Genomic DNA, 19,304 nt, shown 5'->3' on the forward strand with positions numbered 1-19,304 from the left:
TGACAGTGCTATGAAACGGCTGTTATGTAGCTGAGATTGTGGACTGAAGATACTATAATATTTACACATACTTAATGCCCTCAATGCCAAAGTATAAAAACAATATATCAGGACATTTAAAGTAAAATGTTGTTCAATAAAACAACGAGAGTTTACCTTTAGAAGCCATATTAGTGACAGATGAGGATGGGAGAATGGATACAGATGAGGATGAAGTTGTGGAGATGGCTGAGCAACCAAATCCAGTGCGTGCAGTGTGAGACCGAGCAGGGGAGCGTGGAAGAAAGGGGATGTTGTGATTGACTTAGTATAGCCAGAGAGTTATGGTTGACGATGCTGTGGTATGGCTGTTATGCGGCTGCGATTTTGGACTGAAGATGCTAGAATATTTCATCATAATGAATTCTCTCAACGCCTAAATAAAATAAAATTCTAGGCATCCAAGATAAAATATTGTTCAATGACACAAACTGACTTTAGTCACATTGTCATTTAAGAATGCAAAGGTGTGTGCGGGTAAGAATTCTGTCATGGAGATGGTTTTCACCAAAAAACCATATCCAATGTGTGCAGTGTGAGACTGAGCCGGGGGCATGGAAGAATGATCACATTATTATCACTTATGGCACAATTTCAGTGTTACTGTTGACATTAGTATGATATAGAAGATTTGATATTTTTTAGGTGAGCAGATTTCAATTATGGATCTGCTGTAGGGCTGAGATTTCGGGCAGAGGATACGATGATCCTACACACTGCAAACTCCAAATATATATCCAAAACTACCTCACATTTGGATAAAAATGTTGTTCAACACTGCAATGAGATTTTACTTTGTGAAGCCACATTAGTGACAGGTGGGGATGAGAGTGCATGTGGGTGAGGATGGAGTTATGCAGATATTTACTAAAAAAGTAATTCCATGCAATGCCATGAAATATTACCTCCAGCAGCGGTATCTTTGCCAGATAAGGATGCAGTGAATGCAGGTGAGGTTGATGCTGCGGCTTTGGCTGCTAAGAAACCGAAACCAATGAATGCAGTGTGAGTAAGAGCAGTGGAGCATGGAGGACAGAGCATCTTTCACTTGTTACTGGCTGAAAGTTATGGTTGACAGTGTAAAATAACAAATGTTATAGAGCTGAGATTTTGGGCTGGAAATAACACATCATAATGTGATCCTGTGGACTGAATACTGACAAAAAAGTTAATTCAATTACACAGTGAAAATTTACCGTGAGAAAGGACACTACTGACACTGCCAGGAGAGGATGCAGGAGTGGATGCAGGTGAGTTTGGAGTAATGGAGATGGCTGAGCAACCAAATCCAGTGCGTGCAGTGTGAGACCGAGCAGGTGGTGTGTAAGAATGATCACATTATAATCACTTATGGCACAATCTCCATGTAATGGTTGATAGTGCTAAAAAGCAGGTACTATGGAGCTGACGTTTCAGATTCTTTAACTGAAGACCCACAATTTTACACAACCATGCATATAGAGCACAATAAACAATTGAATATCAGAGTATGTATTTTTCTCCTAAGCAATATTGTTCAATAACACAGTGATACATTACCGACAGCCTCACCAGATGGTTGTTTGGTTGGGTTGTTGGGGGCGGGTGTGGATTTTACTTCTGGGTTGGCTGTGGATAAACAGACCAATGAATGCAGTGAGATGCTGTGGAGCATCGAAGACAATGCATGTAAATTCACATTTAATAATCTGGCCCCGATCACAGGCTCTTCACTTCACCATCACTCCGCCTTACTGGATGGTATGAAAATAACCTTGTTCTTGAATATATTTTTTTTTAAAGAAAGGTGCTTTCAAATTTCTAAAAAGAATTTTTAAATGGAATGGATCCCTTATCTATTTATATTATTTAAAAATTATTTTACATAAATGTGTGTGTTTTATAGTTGAAAAGTGAATATTCATGTAAGTTTTTGATGTTTTGTCAGATCCAGACAACCTTTATTTTTTGTCTAGCTCAGACTGTTTAAAATTGATGTAACCAATATAACATACACTATATTGTCAAAAGTACTGGTACACCCCTCCAAGTCATTGAATTCAGGTTCTCCTCATCTCTCCAATAGCCACGGCTGTATAAAATCAAGCGCCTAGACATGCAGACTGCTTCTACAAACATTTGCGAAAGAATGGGTCTCTCTCAGGAGCTCAGTGAATTCAAGCGTGGTACCGTGATAGGATGCCACCTGTGCAATAAGTCCATTTGTGAAATTCCCTCGCTACTAAATGTTCCACAGTCAACTGTTAGTGGTATTATAACAAAGTGGAAGCAATTGGGAACAACAGCAACTCAGCCAGGAAGTGGTAGGCCATGTAAAATCACAGAGTGGGGACAATGCATGCTGACTCGCCAACTGTCTGCAGAATCAATAGCTACAAGCCTCCAAACTTCATGTGGCCTTCAGATTAGCTTAAGAACAGTGTGTAGAGAACTTCATGGAATGGGTTTCCATGGCCGAGCAGCTGCATCCAAGCTTTATATCATCAAGTGCAATGCAAAGGGTCGGATGCAGTGGTGGACTCTAGAGCAGTAGAGACGTGTTCTCTGGAGTGACGAATCACACTTCTCTGTCTGGCAATCCGATGAACAAGTCTGGGTTTGGTGGTTCCCAGGAGAACAGTTCTTCCCTGACTGTATTGTGCCAAGTGTAGAGTTTAGTGGAGGGGGGATTGTGGTGTGGGGTTGTGGTTGTTTTTCAGGGGTTGGGCTTGGCCCCTTAGTGCCAGTGAAAGGAATTCTTAATGCTGCAGCATTTGAAGCCATTTTGGACAATTTCATGCTCCCAACCTTGTGGGAACAGTTTGGGGATGGCCCCTTCCTGTTTCAACATGACTGTGCACCAGTGCACAAAGCAAGGTCCATAAGGACATGGATGAGTGAGTCTGGTGTGGAGGAACATGACTGGCCTGCACAGAGCCCTGACCCCAACCCGATAGAGTAGATAGAGTAGGGACTGCAAGCCAGGCCTTCTCGTCCAACAACAGTGCCTGACTTCACAAATGCTCTCCTATAAGAATGGTCAAAATTCCCATAAACACACTCCTAAATCTTGTGGACAGCCTTTCCAGAAGAGGTGAAGCTGTTATAGCTGCAAAGGGTGAGCTAACTTCATATTAAAGCCTGTATATTAAGAATGGGATGTCATTGAAGTTCACGTGTGTGTAAAGGCAGGTGTCCCAATACTTATAATGTTTCTCAAGGTGTCATTTTACTCTTTATGATTGCAGATTTTGTGCTTTTGCCTAAAATGAACCAACAAAGCCATAGAATGTAGTGAAGGAGAGCCATCTACCACAGATTCAGCAGCTTTATAATGGTTGCAAGCAAATGAGTAAATACTCATATTATACAATACTATATTATACAATATCAACACTACATAAAACTATACAGACACTTAGCTACATTATGAGATGGAGTAGATCTGATGAAGAATAGAAAAATATGATTAAACTGTCTGTTGAAACCTAACATCTGTCTAATATTTTTCACAGACCTTTGGGTTTTCCTCTTTATCCTACCCAGGATACAGGCTGCCAAACTGTGCCACCTACCCGAAATCATTTTGAAATCCGGAAACAGAAAAATAAACTGACTGTCTTACAAGTCAGAGTGAAAGACACACAGACAGAAGAAACTGTAACAGCAGAATGTCCATCCATTTATACTGTCTACAAGTCAGAGTGAAAGACACACAGACAGAAGAAATTGTAACAGCAGAATTTCCATCCATTCATACTGTCTTACATCTCGGATTGAGAGACACACAAACAGAAGAACCTGTAACAGCAGAATGTCCATCCATTTATACTGTCTATAAGTTTCATTATTTGTTCTCCCTGCCTCCCTTTCTGGTAAGTTTCCTATTAGTTACATCGTAACACTGTCATGCTACATGATGACATAATTTCAGGTGGCTACTAAAATGCTGATATAAATATTTGGGGAAGGGGGCACAATTTTGGGGGGAGACAAAAAGTGAAGTAGTTTATCATAACTTGCGGGAAAAAAAAAATCTAAAATCTAAAAAGAACACACGATCACTAGACAACTGCTGAATTTAGAAATCTGGTCAGTCCAGGGGTCGGGTAGATCGCAGGATGATTAACAGATAATTCTTTACATCATTGGAGGGCAATCAATTGATCATGATTGGCAAAATATTTCTGAGGACGGTCGGCAGCAAAATATACCATCACGATTTGGTATTTTTTGCAAAAGTAGCTCTTATTATAAAAAAAGATTGGGCACCTCTGACCTTTACGGCAGCTATAAATTGTTTATGCAAAGGTACAAAGTGCCAGCAAAGCACACAGTTATAACTCACAACACCACTGATTTACTGAGCCTTGATGGTGAACAACTGCATTCAAACAGCTAATCTAAACAAACAACTGCTAAATCGATGCATAATACCTGCTAGTAACCAGTTAGAACACAATTTTCCTAATACAGATGTCCTCTCTTTTCTGACTGGCATAGACACGCCCCCCCCCCAAACTCCGCCCATGAATGACAGTGACGATTCCAATTCGTTGTAAATAAAAGTGGGAGTGTCTGGGGTACAGAGAGCTGCATCCTGTGAAGAATCTGAAAAACCAATTAGAGAGCAGCCTCAGGTCACCTGTTGGCCAAAAGCTGAAGGACTTGCACAGACTCTCTTTTGGCCGGCGCCCTTCAGCAGGAAGTATGTGTATTTGAACAGAAATTAGCCAAATACAATTTGTAACCAATTATTAGTGAATGCCGACTAACTACCAGGTGCACTGTACGAGTAAACAAAGCATATTTCATAATTATTTGACATTATCTAATTCATTTATGTGTAACATATTTAACTATACTTCCTTCTGTAGATATTTCTAGAGGGCGGTACCCCAGCGCCCCATATTAACTAACCAGCACTGGTTGGCGCCCTGTCCTGGGTTATTCCCTGCCTTGCGTCTGTAGCTCCTGAGATAGGCTCCAGACTCCTGTGACCCTGCATAGGACTGTATGGTAACAGCTGAGCAGTAATTGTTTGATCTGGAGCTGAAAGTGGTTGCAGCAGTAACACATGCTTACACACCAATGAAGTCGCGAGATTAGACTAGCTAGATTTCTTGCTTGTTTGGTAGCTCCTTCCTTATTTTGTGGTGATTTTCTGTGTAAACTCTTTTTGGGCAGCGAGTACTCTTCTGGGGGGGGTCCCTCTTCGTAAAATTTGCAGCTGGAGGGGTTGGGGGGGATCCTAAAGAAATTCCAAAGTCAGTGATCAAATGGGCAAAATGTAGCAGGTATTCAGGCACCCCCAGCTCACTGGGTTATGATGGTCGTCAGTTCGAATCCCATGGTTAACAGAGCGGTTTCACTGTCAGGCCCTTCAGCAAAGCCCTTTACCCTAATTGCTCCAGGGATTGTCTGACCCTGTTTGCTAAATAAATATAACCTATGTAGTCGGGTCATGTCTGATTGGATGAACACGTGTAAATAGTTGTGTGGTGTTTGAGGTGTATGCTCCTTTGGGAGAGAAGGACTACAGTGACGTCACTTTGTAGTACAGGAATGAGCTTTGCAAAGCTCATTGGGATTGCTGTGTGTACGTGACCGTTGGGTGCTGAGTAGCTGCAGATAACTTTTTTTTTACTGAGTCATCCAGAGGATTGAGAACCTACAGAAGTTAGTTGCGGGGTTAGCTAAGTTTGTCACCACTGCCATTCATTTTGTACTACTTTAGGAGCATAGAGAGTATTTTTATTTTGCACCTCGAGTGTGTTATTTATTTAAATATTTGTTTGATATTTCCAGAGTGTAAGGGGAGAAATACGTTTTTGCCAAATTAAAACCAAATAACATTGTGTATGTTATTTCTGTTCCTTTTCTGTATTCTTTTATTTATTTTTATACGTTGTGAAGGAAACCGACTAGACCCTCTTAGTGGTCTCGCAGATAACAAAGATCCCCATTAAAATATATTTGTTGGTAGTGTGTGTCTCCCTATCCTGCGCCAACAAAACCTAAATAATGTTACTGTACAATCTCATAATACACTATTTGGATAAACAAGTACCACACTCCTCATAAAACTTGTTAACTGAGAGATGACTGGGGAAAGATTTTCCTCCTTTTTATCTCTACAAAGATTGTAAGTTGGAGGGATATTTTTAAGGACCTCGCTCTGTCTTTATGCGTTTAAACACTGCTTAGACAGTGAAGAAATAGGCAAAGTTGATATATGTATACATTTACAAGTGTGTGTATACAATTAAAGGCAAATCATCCTCAAATAAATGCTGGAGTCAGAACCTCTAAAAAGGAAACAGGTTACAAAAGGATCATGTGCACACATTCATACACACATTCATACACACATTCATACACGCTTTTGAATATTTTACATTGACTTTCAACTCCTTATGTTCAGAGCTGAAATTGAAAATGTTGATAATCACTGGCGTGCACAGATAGAGACGAGGTGGTGCTGAAGCACTTGCCCTTTTGCCCTCAGTCCAAAAAAGTGCCCTTTTGAAAGACGTGATTTTTATTTTTTTTTAAAGCTGCGCGATTTAAAAAGGTGTGAAAATAATGGCTTGATTTGTGCCCCTTCTTCAAAGACACCCGAACCCTGTCGCTTTTTCACTGTCACCGTGTCACGTGAACATGCTTGCAGTTCATTTGTTGTGAGGCGTGTAGCAGCGGCATGACATAGGACTACTTGGAGTAGGCATAGTAGGCTAACTATAGCGACTGGGAGCCACGGCGGACAACACGGCAGCTCTTTCCCTTCCCAACCAGTCAGGTAACCCATGAATCGAGTGAAATTATTCTGTTTGCCCTCTAAGACCAACCTGCAATTGTTTTGTTGTGAAGTAGCCTGTCAGAAACTGCACATGACAAACTTTGCCAGCTTGCCCCCTCCATCCATCCATATGGATAAACAAAAAAACGACACATTTAAAATGTAACCTAAACCATTTAGGCAACCCCACTCTCCATCAATTCCGACCTTTTTGCATACACTATTGAAAATATCACGTTATGCTATAGGCTACATGCCGTTAGGCAGAGGGCTCTTTTGAGCCCATTTTTCGTTACAAATTTTAGGATGATCTCACGGAAATCTGTGAATAAATACAAAGTTTTCAAACTGAAGTCAGTGACGGGAAGACATCACACTTTTTAGAGATGGAACTGCAGAAAAACCTAAAACCTTGACATGATTATGAATAATAGAATTATGGACGTTTCTCCGTTTTTGTGGATTAGCCTTTCCATAACTAACGTCAACTACTGTCCTACTTTGGTAAGATTGAAATTAATGTCTTTGACTGTCTTTAGTAGGTGTCTCCTGTGAGAAAGTTAGAACACCGTCCAACTGTCTAAAGATGCAGTCTTTAGCCTAACTGGTTGTTACTGACTCAGTGATGCTCGCAGACATTTACGCACTGTGTTGTGACCTGATTGTGACAGAACAGTGACGTTGTTATTGGTAGTTTGAAGGGTACGGTGTTGGGGGTGCATGTTAAAAGTTTTGAGAAGCACTGGTTAGACATGTTAATTTTTTTTGGTGTAACATATTGGCAACATTAACACATTAATTTGCTAAAGGAAAAATAGGCAGTTCCCAATTGCCTGTGAAAACGACCATTCTGCCCTGTTCTTGTAATGACCACAGTCAGTCTTATTCGTTCTCATACATTTTGGTCTATTTTTAGAGAATGTTTTGAAATAAAAGTCAAATTGCATTTAACCTGTGCGTTTTTTTTATTATAAAAAGAAAAGGTTTTCCACATATGCAAAAAGTGCCCTTTTTTCCCCCTGGAGCACTTGCCCCCCAAAATGTCTGTGCACGCCACTGTTGATAATAGTGGTTAGTAACTTTGGTTTACCTATATGGCATCACCAGGTTGCCATAGCAGCAAGCTTGGGAAGCAGAGATCACTATTTCAACACTTCTTCCTGAGCCACAATTCCAGAGAACTTGATGTATATCGTTGTTTTGCACTACAAATGAAACATTTAACATTACGAAAATTCATAATGTTCCTTGCTATGTTTTTACAGCAGCAAATTCAATGTGCAAATTTGCTGATGAGAAAAATTATTGATTGACTACATTTACATATTTCATCCAACACATACTGTTATGCTACAAATTGCTTTATTACATAATAGCTGATTTGTGGAAATAAATGTTATTTTTTATGTATATTATTTAGGCCTCTAAAATCATATTTCTATGTCATATTTAAAAATTATTATTCAGCCACAGCTCATAAGTAGACTACAATAGCTACAACACAACTGAATCATAGCAGGATCAGACAAACATCTTCATTAACAATTAACAAACATTTTCATTAAATGTCATGTATTCATCCATTTTCTGAATTCCTACATCACACTGAAGTTACCTTACCTACTGAAAAATCTTCATAAACTACTGAATTGATCATTCACTCACTTTGTAGTTAAAATGAATAAGTCATCAAATTAATGAAGAAAAAACAATATGTAGATAAAATAATAGCTTACTTATGACACACTGCAAAGTCTTTACATTGTTTATTCCAATGTGACCAATGAAACATGCCCTAATAAGTCTCATTTAAAGCCAGTTGTCTGTATATAGGGTACGCATTGACATGACTTCACTGGAACACGCCTGCCTCAGTCGGACTGAGTGGCAACACACACTGCAACTTGGCTTATTTTAGTTGGAGAAACTGCAAAACTAACTATGATATTACATTAAAAGCATTAGGGGTGGGGTAATAAATCGATATTATGATACATGGTGCTTATTTCTCCCGCAGTGTGATACCGATATGCTTACAGCTTATATTTCCAATGCTGTTTCACACTGCAGATATCCCAAGTTGCCTTAACACTTTTACACACGTTGCTTGTGCAACTTCTGACACAAATGACATATACATTGTGTTGTTATACAGAGATACTAATTGGCATAGTCAGGCATAAATCTACTAATTTAGCAGATATATCCCAAATCACATTTTCATTTGACACATGTCCTTTGATGTCATGTACTATTTTCTCCTCACACCAAACAACTTAGAGCATCTACACCTCTTCTTTGTGGCCGTTGTACTGTTATGTGTTTAAAAAACAAATTTGTACACATGTGAAATTAACAGGTTATATCATAGAGGGACACTCGTACATGTCCCAAGAGGCTGTCTGAAGGCCCTAAGGGAGGGTCGCTACCGGTGACGCCATGACCAGGCGCTGAAGGCAGTTGCTGAGTGTCTCCTCAGTCATTACAAGAAGCAGCCCCCCCCAGGAAGCAGATAACATTTGTCAAGGCAGGACAGCAGTTGAAACCACAACCAAGAGCCACTGCAGGCTTACTTTCCTCTGCACAGGACTGGCAGATTATGGTAGATCTAGGCAAGCAACTTAAGTTTCCGGCACATACAGTATCATGGCAACATCACTGCGACCAGACATTGTCATTCTGTCAGGCTTCAAAACAGCTTACACTGATAGAATTGATGGTGCCTGTGATGGCCTGAGATGGCCACACAATGTTGCAGTTACCTGGAGTGAAACAACTGGAAGTGGTGCATACATTTTTTTTGGTCCGACGGGCAAACAGCCTAGATTGTCATGATTCCCTTTAAATTCCCATCGGTGGTACCAACAGGTGGCCACAGTAGGGGGATGGGGAGTTGGGTTTTGGCATAGTTGTTTGTTATATTTTTGTTAACATTTTTTGATTCAGTTATTCTTTATAAAATTGTTTGTATAATTTGATGGGCTAAATATGTTATGGGGTTTATGGCGTTATTGGCATGTAGGTGTAAATGTTATGGTAGTGTTCCCCCCTTGTGTGTGTTGCTGGATTGATCACCCAGTATATATGTTTCCCCAGTGTGTTATTTGTTAGGTCAGTTATGTTCAGTGTAGGTTGGGTTATGTTATGCTTTAATTTTGGTTTCATTCTGTTTGGTTGACCTCATTTTATTTGGCCCAGGATTTTCCTTTGTTGGATATTCTTTTGTATTTTGATGATTTTTGGATTTTCAGTAAAGTTTTTGGTTAGTAACACATTCTGTGCCCCTGTGTCTGCTTGCTGGTCCCACACAGTGCCCTGAGAAGATTGTATAGAAAAGGCTTTTGAGAGGAAGCTGGTCAAGTACCAGGGGCTTCTGGAGTAGTGCCAGATACTGGGTGGAAAGCACAGTGCCATCTAGTGGAAGGAGGCTGAATAGGCTTTGCCAGCCGCTCTCTCTACAGAGTCTACACCCTGCCAGGCATGAGTGAGCCACTCAGGACAGCCATCAGGACTGCGACAGAGGCAGCAGAATGAGCTTCCAGGTGGCTCTGAATCAAGAGGGGTGAGCCGTGGATTAATGCCGCTGGGACAAAAGTCGGGGCTTGATCGACCCCGGCTGAGTCACCTGGGTGAGGGTGAATGATACTGTGGGACCTGAAACACCCTATGAACCCAGGAAACATCATGGATGATGTGTCCCAGTGCATCTGTAGGATGTATCTTTCACCATCTAAAAATATAAGAAGGTGCAGCTAATTTCATTGAAAGGCAATATCACTATTTACTGACCCCTTCCGTAGAGCAATGCAATACTGCACACATAAGCTTATTAACGTGGAGATTGTGCTGTTCGTTTCACAGTTGCACTGGGGCAAAGACACCTAAATCATTGCCACCGCTAGGTGGCTACATTAGCTAAAGCAAGCTAGGATTGATAGTATGGAAGACCAAAAGAATAATATTTTTTCTTTTCCCTGAGTATTTATTGATAGATGCACTTTGCCTACTACTTAGATGAGCTACAGTAGCTAGGCTCTTCTATACTCACCATGTTTACTGGAATAGTTAAAGGCTACAGAAAAATGCATTTCCATGTTGTAATGTTAACTAGTGAGCTATGATTAGATTAGTTTAAACTTTAATGTCATTGCATGTGCACAGGGCCCTGGTGGTCAACTCACACTGCACATGCAGTGGGCCCTGGTTGTCAGCTCACGCTGCATATGAGGAGGGCTCTGGTGGTCAGCTCACACTGCACATTCAGAGGGCCCTGGTGGTCAGCTCACACTGAACATTCAGAGGGCCCTGGTGGTCAGCTCACACTACACATTCAGAGGGCCCTGGTGGTCAGCTCACACTGCACATGCAGTGGGCCCTGGTGGTCAGCTCACACTGCATATGCATGCAGTGGGCCCTGGTGGTCAACTCACACTGCATATGCATGCAAAGGGCCCTGGTGGTCATGGCAGTCAATTTTGTTGTAAATACTGATGGCTTTTGGGGGGGGCTTGGTGGTCAACTCACACTGTATTTGCAGAGGGAATCAAGGGGCCTGGGGGTCCAACTCATGCTGTTCATTTTGCACTGTAAATGTTGTGGCCTCTGATGCTCCGAGGCCCCCTCCAGTCTGAGGCCCCAGGACACTGGCCCCACTGGCCTGGGCCAATAATCCGGCCTTGTGTACAGCCTCCTCATTTAGGACGCCATTGTACTCAGACTATACTGTCACTTTCCAGCCACTATCTATTTATATTTTATTTATATATTATTTATATATTGTATTTTTAAACATCTTTATTATTCTTTATTTTTTGGTTATTGCTATTACATTCCTTTAACTTACTTGCCATATCTCCTATAATTTCTGTTTACTGTGCACACTGTACAACACATTTTGTTCCTTTACATTGCACACTGATGTAGAGGAATAACAATAAATCATTTGAAGTTGAAACTGAATTGAATTATATGTACCTGATTTTGCTGCATGGAAAATACACAAAGTCCAAAGGCATTCAAAAGCCTTGATGCTTGGTCATTCTTCAAGGCGGGATTTGTTGGCGAACAGTGATGAGGACACAACAGCCAATCGCACAATAGCTCTTTACCATTTTGGATGAATTTTCCCGACATCCAAGCTGAACTGCCACTCAGTTTCTTACCACTCAGTGGGTGTAACCGCAGTGACTTCCACCTGCTGTGATGTCATGTGCATATTGTTTTATTAACAACAAGCTGCACCTAAATAGGAATACTTCTAATTCATATTTTTGAAAAAATTAACAAAATGACGATGCTCGTTAAGTACTGAAAGAAACCAAGTCAGCTATAAAATTTTTGATCATCATACTGCCAGCTCTGCATAAGTTCGCAAATGGACAACTGTCTGTGAAAGTGTGTTTCTGAAGGAGCAGTAACTGGTACCAGGATGTGGTTTTGCTCTGTTCTCAATGGGAAGCCTGCTAGCTGCACGCTTTCTGCAAGGCGAGGCTCAGCTGCCTAACTGAAGAAGGCCGCAGTGGAACGCAGCACTGTGGAGGAAATGAGGAAGTGCATTCTGCGTTTGTCACTAAGACAGTTCACACTTTAGATATTTTTGATCAAAATGAAACATTCTTAGAATTTTGTATGTGAATATGTTTTTAACAGCTGTGTGGTTTTTCATGTGAGCGATTTTCAAATACTGACAACAAATATCCCCTGTAAAATTATATATTAAATAATAGTCCGTTGACCATCCTTGCAATCTAATTTTAACCTTCCTTCAGGTCACTGCTAGGGCTTCACAACATTTAGAATGTATTATATACAAAATACAGTAATATACATTGGTTACCCATTGCTGTACTACCACATGATTCAACCATTTGATATTTATAACTCAAAAGTATGGTGAAGTACCGACACCTGGTTCCTGTATGATGCTGGACCATGTTGCAATGCAGATTTCAGTGCCTCATTTTGGTGCCACTTAAATGCCTGAGTTGTCATTTGAAATATTTGCCCTCTGGTGCTCAGGTAAGAGAAGCATCACTGCATCTCATGCTTCATTGCTAGTTAACCTTACATTCGCTCTTATGACAGCAGACACACAGCACAAACTAGTAGCTACCTTAAACACGGTTAAAATGCCTAAAGCTAAATGGTCTAAAATGCGGCATAAAGTTTTACATTCTAAAGGATTCCAACACGGGGCTGTTGTTATGTAACTTTAAGTGTTTTGTATTTATTTATATTACCCTTGTGTGTATACCTGTGGTCTGCTGGGGACATACGATTCAGTATGGAGGCTGTTCCCAGGATATGCCACATACTGTACTTTTCACAGCTTCCGTACAAAATAGTTTAAAATGTAATGTTCTATGGTCATTTATTTGCTAAAAAGTAAAGAGTTGCTACTGACCCAAACACAGTAATGTGTCTCTTTTTACTTGTGCTTTTTAATGGTACTTTCACACTGCGAGCAGTGAGAGCGTCAAAGCGACCGGAAGTCATTCATTCTCTATGGGAGGGAGCGTCGGGAGGCGTCGAGGCGCGGCGCGTCGCGATCTGGGCGGCGGGAGCGTCAGACAGAAGTTGAATCCCAATGAACTTTATGGTAATGAGCTGTGACGCGGTTGGGCGGCAACCAATGGGAATGTACTGTAGAGATGCTCCGCTAAAGAGAGCGCCGCAGAACATAAGCGTGTAAACTTTTGTTCCGACCCAACCGTTCCTAGGCACAATGGAGGAGAGACTTATTATTGCTGTGGCCGGGTACCCAGTTATATATGATGTGTCTCTGTTTGCATACAGGGACATAAATAAAAAAAAATGAGGCATGGACCAGAGTGTCCGAAACAATCGGTGTTCCAGGTGAGATGGTGAAGTGCATAATATATTTTTTTGTGAAAAAGGAAGGAGATCAGTAGTAATTTAGGCGCCATAGCAGAGAAAACAGTGCAAATTTTCGGTAATGTTAAACCTATTTATAACATTAGTGTTTGTCAAAACATAATTATGTGTTTTAGTAGAACTGTCGTGATACATTTTAAGTACTATTTATGTTAACTAAAGAAACATAAATCACAAGCAACTACTTGGCGATCATCCATTGTGAGAAGGTAAATTTGAAAAGAAGCGCTACACTATTTATAGGTAACATTTTCCCTCCAGAACGCTTGATTTTAAGCGGGAATGCAAATAACTGGCTCACGACAATATTTATTAGACAAATTATGTCCTATCAGGAGTCGGCGCAAAGATATAAGCTACACGTTTGTTTGTTTTGTGGCCCCTTTAAAAAGTTCTCAGAGCCTGGTATTCTGAGTGGCCTTGTCCCCGCCCACTCTATGACGTCAGAGAGCGTCTCCGGCGTTGCCTGCTGATAAGCCCAAAAGCCAGTCTACATGTTTACACATGGGTGAGCCAAATGCATAGTAATCGTGGTATAAGGAGGTAAATGCATCCTACAGTAAGTCATACCTTATACGTTTTTAAACGCATGGCTTTGGATGCACAGAAATGTAAATAAATGTGTGCAGTGTTCCCCTAGGTTTACAGCTTTTCTTTTGTGTGGGGGGGGGCAGACGGACACCGACAGGATTCATGGTGTTCATGTGTTACTTTTAATAACAGCAGTCAATATAATAACTGAACTAAACATCAGAACATTTCTTTTTATGACAATTATCCACAGTGTGCAGCTTTTGTTACTGCAGTGTATCTTTCTGGGCTCTTCTGAGAGCGAGTGTTGCCATCTTCACCGTCCTGGGAACATTAAAAAAACGCAGATATTTTTGTCTGCTCTTCAGGTGGTTCACGCCACATATTTTCCGACGCGCGCTCTCTGTCCGCTGGTGGGAGTGTGCTCACCTGTGTGTGCGCGCACGTGTCTGTGCGCGCGCATCGGGGCGGACCTCCGCCATGCGCGACACAGAGAGCACAGGAGAACTGTAAACGCGCGACTGTGTAGAGACAAAAATGACAAGCTGTTGTGTAAATAAGATAAATAACATAAGGCTATTTAGTTTGTTTAATAAAAGAACAATGTATAGACCAGTTCTATAGGAAAGGTAACCTTAAATGACTTCCGTTGTGATCTGGCGCTATATAGAAAATAAAATTTAATGAAATTAACTTGACCTTCAAGAGGGGGTGGGAGGTGCCGTTGGGGGGGCGGAGCGCTCCCCAAGATAATGGTAGAGGAAACACTGGTGTTTGAATACAGACACACACACACACACACACACACACACACAACATTTGGACACAAGTATTGTTACACCTAGCCAACACACCTACAGGAACTTTCATACCACATTCTAAATCCATACGCATCAATATATAGTTGGTTCCCCCCTTGCAGCTTGGCGACCACGCTGTGTTACTTTACGTGGCCTGCCACTCTGTGGAAGAATTTCTGTTGTTCCTAAACTCGTCCACTTTGCAAAAACACCATTTACAATTGAACATGGAATATCTAGCAGAGGATAAATTGTAGGAACTAACTTATTGCAAAGGTGGCATTCTATCACAATATCACACTAGAATTCACTGAGCTCTTAGGAACGACCCACACTTTCACAGATGTGCAGATGTGACCTGCATGGTGCTGGATTTTTTACACGTATAGTAATGGTTCTGAATGAAACAACTGAATTCTATGATTAAGCGGTGTGCCCCAATACTTTTGTCTATATAGTGTATATAAGATTGTGAATCATAAAAAAATCAGCAAATGAATCGTACAGTTTTCTGTGATTAATCCCACCTAAGATTAAATTTTACAGTCATAAATATTCATACTTTTAATCCCTAAATTAATGTACAGTTAACACAAAGGGGAGTGTATGGGTTATTCTCACAGTCTTTAACATAACGCATCAGTTTTTTTTTTTTAAAAATGAGTGTGAAGACATATTCATTATACAACTTAATTGTTTGAAATGTCAAATTTGCCTCTGGGTTAATAAATCAGTGTTATAATATCACCATTTATTTCTGTAATGAACAAAGGTATTCCATCAAATCTAAGGCTAGAGTTACAGAGATGAGAAAAGATGACAAACCTAATAAAAATCGAGCGAAAATATACATCTTATCATGCAGGTAGATCTGCTGATTGTACCCTAAATAAAGTTGAAAGATTTAAAAACACTTTATCTAGTTTTGTGAAAATTTGGCATTTGGGGGAAAAGTAATCAAATCAGCCTAGCAAATCACAAAGTTTTAATAAACCTAAGAAGTTGCTTTGCACAAAAAAGAATACTGTATTTCATCATAACTTTTTTGATAAATTCTCAAGCTCCTAATTTTTACTCATATTTTAATATTTCTTCCATGGTTTAACATAGACTTCTGAGGTACACATTATTAATTTCCAAAAAAAATATTAAAGTACTAGCTGAATTTCACTGCAAACAAAATTCTGGATGCACAGATGGCAATAAGATAATAGAAGGCATTGTATTATAAGGAGAGATATGAAATGATTTTTGTTTCTAATTGCAAACCTTGGCAGGTAATGATATATACCTATAGTATGTCATGTACTAATAGTCACAGGCGCTCAACAGGCAGATCGAAACACTATGTTATTCTGACTGTATGATCACGTGAATACAAAACACTATTTTATTCTGACCGTGTGAATCACTCTCAATCCAAAACACTATTTTTTTCAGACCGTGTGAATCACTCTCAATCCAAAACAGTATGTTATTCTGACTGTGTGATCACTCTCAATCCAAAATACTATGTTATTCTGACTGTGTGATCACTCTCAATCCAAAACACTATTTTATTCTGACTGTATGATCACGTGAATCCAAAACACTATTTTATTCTGACCGTGTGAATCACTCTCAATCCAAAACACTATTTTATTCTGACTGTATGATCACGTGAATCCAAAACACTATTTTATTCTGAATGTGTGATTACTCTTAACCCAAAACACTATTTTATTCTGAACGTGTGATCACTCTCAATCCAAAATACTATTTTATTCTGACCGTGTGATCACTCAATCCAAAACGTTATTTTATTCTGACCGTGTGATCACTCTCATCCAAAACACTATTTTATTCTGACTGTGTGATTACTCAATCCAAAACGTTATTTTATTCTGACCATGTGATCACTCTCATCCAATACACTATTTTATTCCGACCATGTGATCACTCTGAATCCAAAACCTATTTGGCAAATAACTCTAAAACCGGTAGCCTGACAGCCACTGAAAATCCACTTAATATTTATTTATTTAACCTTTATTAACCAGGAAGGTCCCATTGAGTTACAATAACTCTTCTTCCAGGGAGTCCTGGCCAAGAATGGCGGCTAGTTACAAGTACGCTAAAAACATACTACCAAATTCACTAAAGGCAATGAAACATATAACTACAAAACACAAGTCTCCCAAAAATACTAAGACAATAGACATACAACCACATACAATAAAACCAATAAAAACAATGAAACAAAATTAAAAACAATGGCACTGTTCTGTAAGGGTTGATTTTAAAAGGTTTTTAAAAACACTGAGAGATGGAAGTGACTCTAGATTTAAGATATTTTGAAGTTCGTTCCAAACATGTGGTGCATAATAAGAGAAAGATGTTTTACCAAGTTCTGTCCTTATTGAAGGAGTGACTAATAATATCTTATTTGATGACCTTGTACTATAAACACTAGTATAATACATAAGCAGATTTGCAATGTATTGTGGTAATTTACCCATTAATTCTTTTACAATAAAGATCAATAAATTAGATTTCCTTCTAAGGGAAAGAGAAGACCATTGTACCATTTCATACAGGATGCAGTGGTGAGTCCTAGCAGCTGCACCTGTAATGAAACGCAATGCTGAATAATATAAAACATCTAACTTTTTCAGGAAAGAGTTAAAGGAGTGCATATAAATTATGTCACAATAGTCTAATACTGATAAAAATGTGCTCTCTACCAATCTCTTTCTTGCTAAGTATGGAAAGCACTTCCTCAATCTAAAATAAAAACCTAATTTTGGTCTAAGTTTTTTTAGAAGGCTCTCGATATGAACCCCAAAGGATAATTTATCATCCAGCCAATACCTAGATATTTGTAGGAGGATACTCTTTCTATTGGATCACCATTTTCTGTTAAAATTGTGTATTCAGAAAGAAAATGGGAGCGAGTGAAGACCATGAATTTAGTTTTTTTAGCATTTAGAACCAACTTTAATCCTACAAGGGATTTTTGTACCTGATTGAAAGCAGACTGTAGGTAACTCACTGCCTCTAGCAAAGATGATGCAGAGGTGTACAGTATTGTGTCGTCAGCATAAAGATGAACTTTTGTTGGACTTAAATCCATACCTAAATTATTTATATACAGTAAATAGAAAATAAAACGGGGCCCAAAACTGATCCCTGGGGGACACCCATTATTACTTCTAATAAGGGAGAGATAAAGTTGTCTACAGCCACACACTGAGTTCTATGACTCAGATAATTAGAAAACCAGTTTAATACAGTACGGCTGATACATGAACAATCTTAAGATTTTTAGAATAAGTAGGGCTGCTACCAGTGATGTGTGAAATACCGGAACACTGACATTTGGGGGGGGGCGACACACTATATTTCCAATAAAAATAGTTGTAGGATTCCCTATTGCCTGTCCTACCTGTATTTGTCCTGATGCAGTTGCACTCGTTCTGCACTCTGTCTTCTGACCCATTCTATGTCACATACAGATTAAAAGTAAAAATATACTGTCTAATTATAATCTGTTATAAACCCTAATCCTGGCCAAAGAGATTTGAGAGAATTTACACAAGTAAATAAACCAGAAGGCATATTTTGCCTGGCAGTCTTTAGGAAACATTATATAATATTACTATTTGTACATTCCATTGGAAAATGGTTCAACTTGTTTGAAAGTTTGACATTTCTGTTAATTTCTCAAATGATTTTTTTTCCCCTTAAAAATTAAGGAATTAAGTTTTAGGTATGCAATAGTGCTTCCTGAAAGTCCCTTGTACACAAGAGTTAAGAAAATGTTTTCTTAAAAAAAGAAAAAGAAACATATGTACATAAATGCAGTAAATGGGTTTAGTTCTTTTGACAGATATTGTATGCAGTTTACCCATTAATAATGTCTCTAAAAAGGAAACCAATGAGTTGTTCGTTTTAAGAGGCCTGTCTTTTTTCTCTTTTGAATAGTTACTATTTGTCTATAATAAGACAAAGGTATTTCTTATCCGATTTCTTATCCGAGTAATTGATGGAATAATTGATAGAATACTCGATTGCTAAAATAATCGATAGGTGCAGCCCTGCGTGACACCCAAGCCTGGAGCACACTGGCTGCATTGCAGCTGCAGCAGGGAGCTGCGTGTTTGTCCATATCGGCTGCGTTGCTGGTGCGCCGTTGCTACTGTAAGCCCTATATTTCTACAGTGTTCATCTTTGACAATGGCTACCCATAATAGAACTTTTGACTTCATTTCATTATAAATTAA

General features: G+C 39.5%; 1 protein-coding gene across 1 annotated transcript in view; it reads right to left on the reverse strand.

The window, feature by feature from the left end:
- The window catches only part of LOC111840145 (receptor-type tyrosine-protein phosphatase C-like), a 60,053-nt gene that overhangs the window by 35,627 nt on the left and 5,122 nt on the right, over positions 1–19,304 (reverse strand). The window contains exon 3 of the mRNA XM_072699423.1: positions 1,579–1,647. Coding sequence (XP_072555524.1) covers positions 1,579–1,647 — 69 coding nt within the window. The remainder of the gene's footprint in view (positions 1–1,578; positions 1,648–19,304) is intronic.

The sequence above is a fragment of the Paramormyrops kingsleyae genome, chromosome 15 (assembly GCF_048594095.1).
Source record: "Paramormyrops kingsleyae isolate MSU_618 chromosome 15, PKINGS_0.4, whole genome shotgun sequence".
Lineage (NCBI taxonomy): Eukaryota > Metazoa > Chordata > Actinopteri > Osteoglossiformes > Mormyridae > Paramormyrops > Paramormyrops kingsleyae.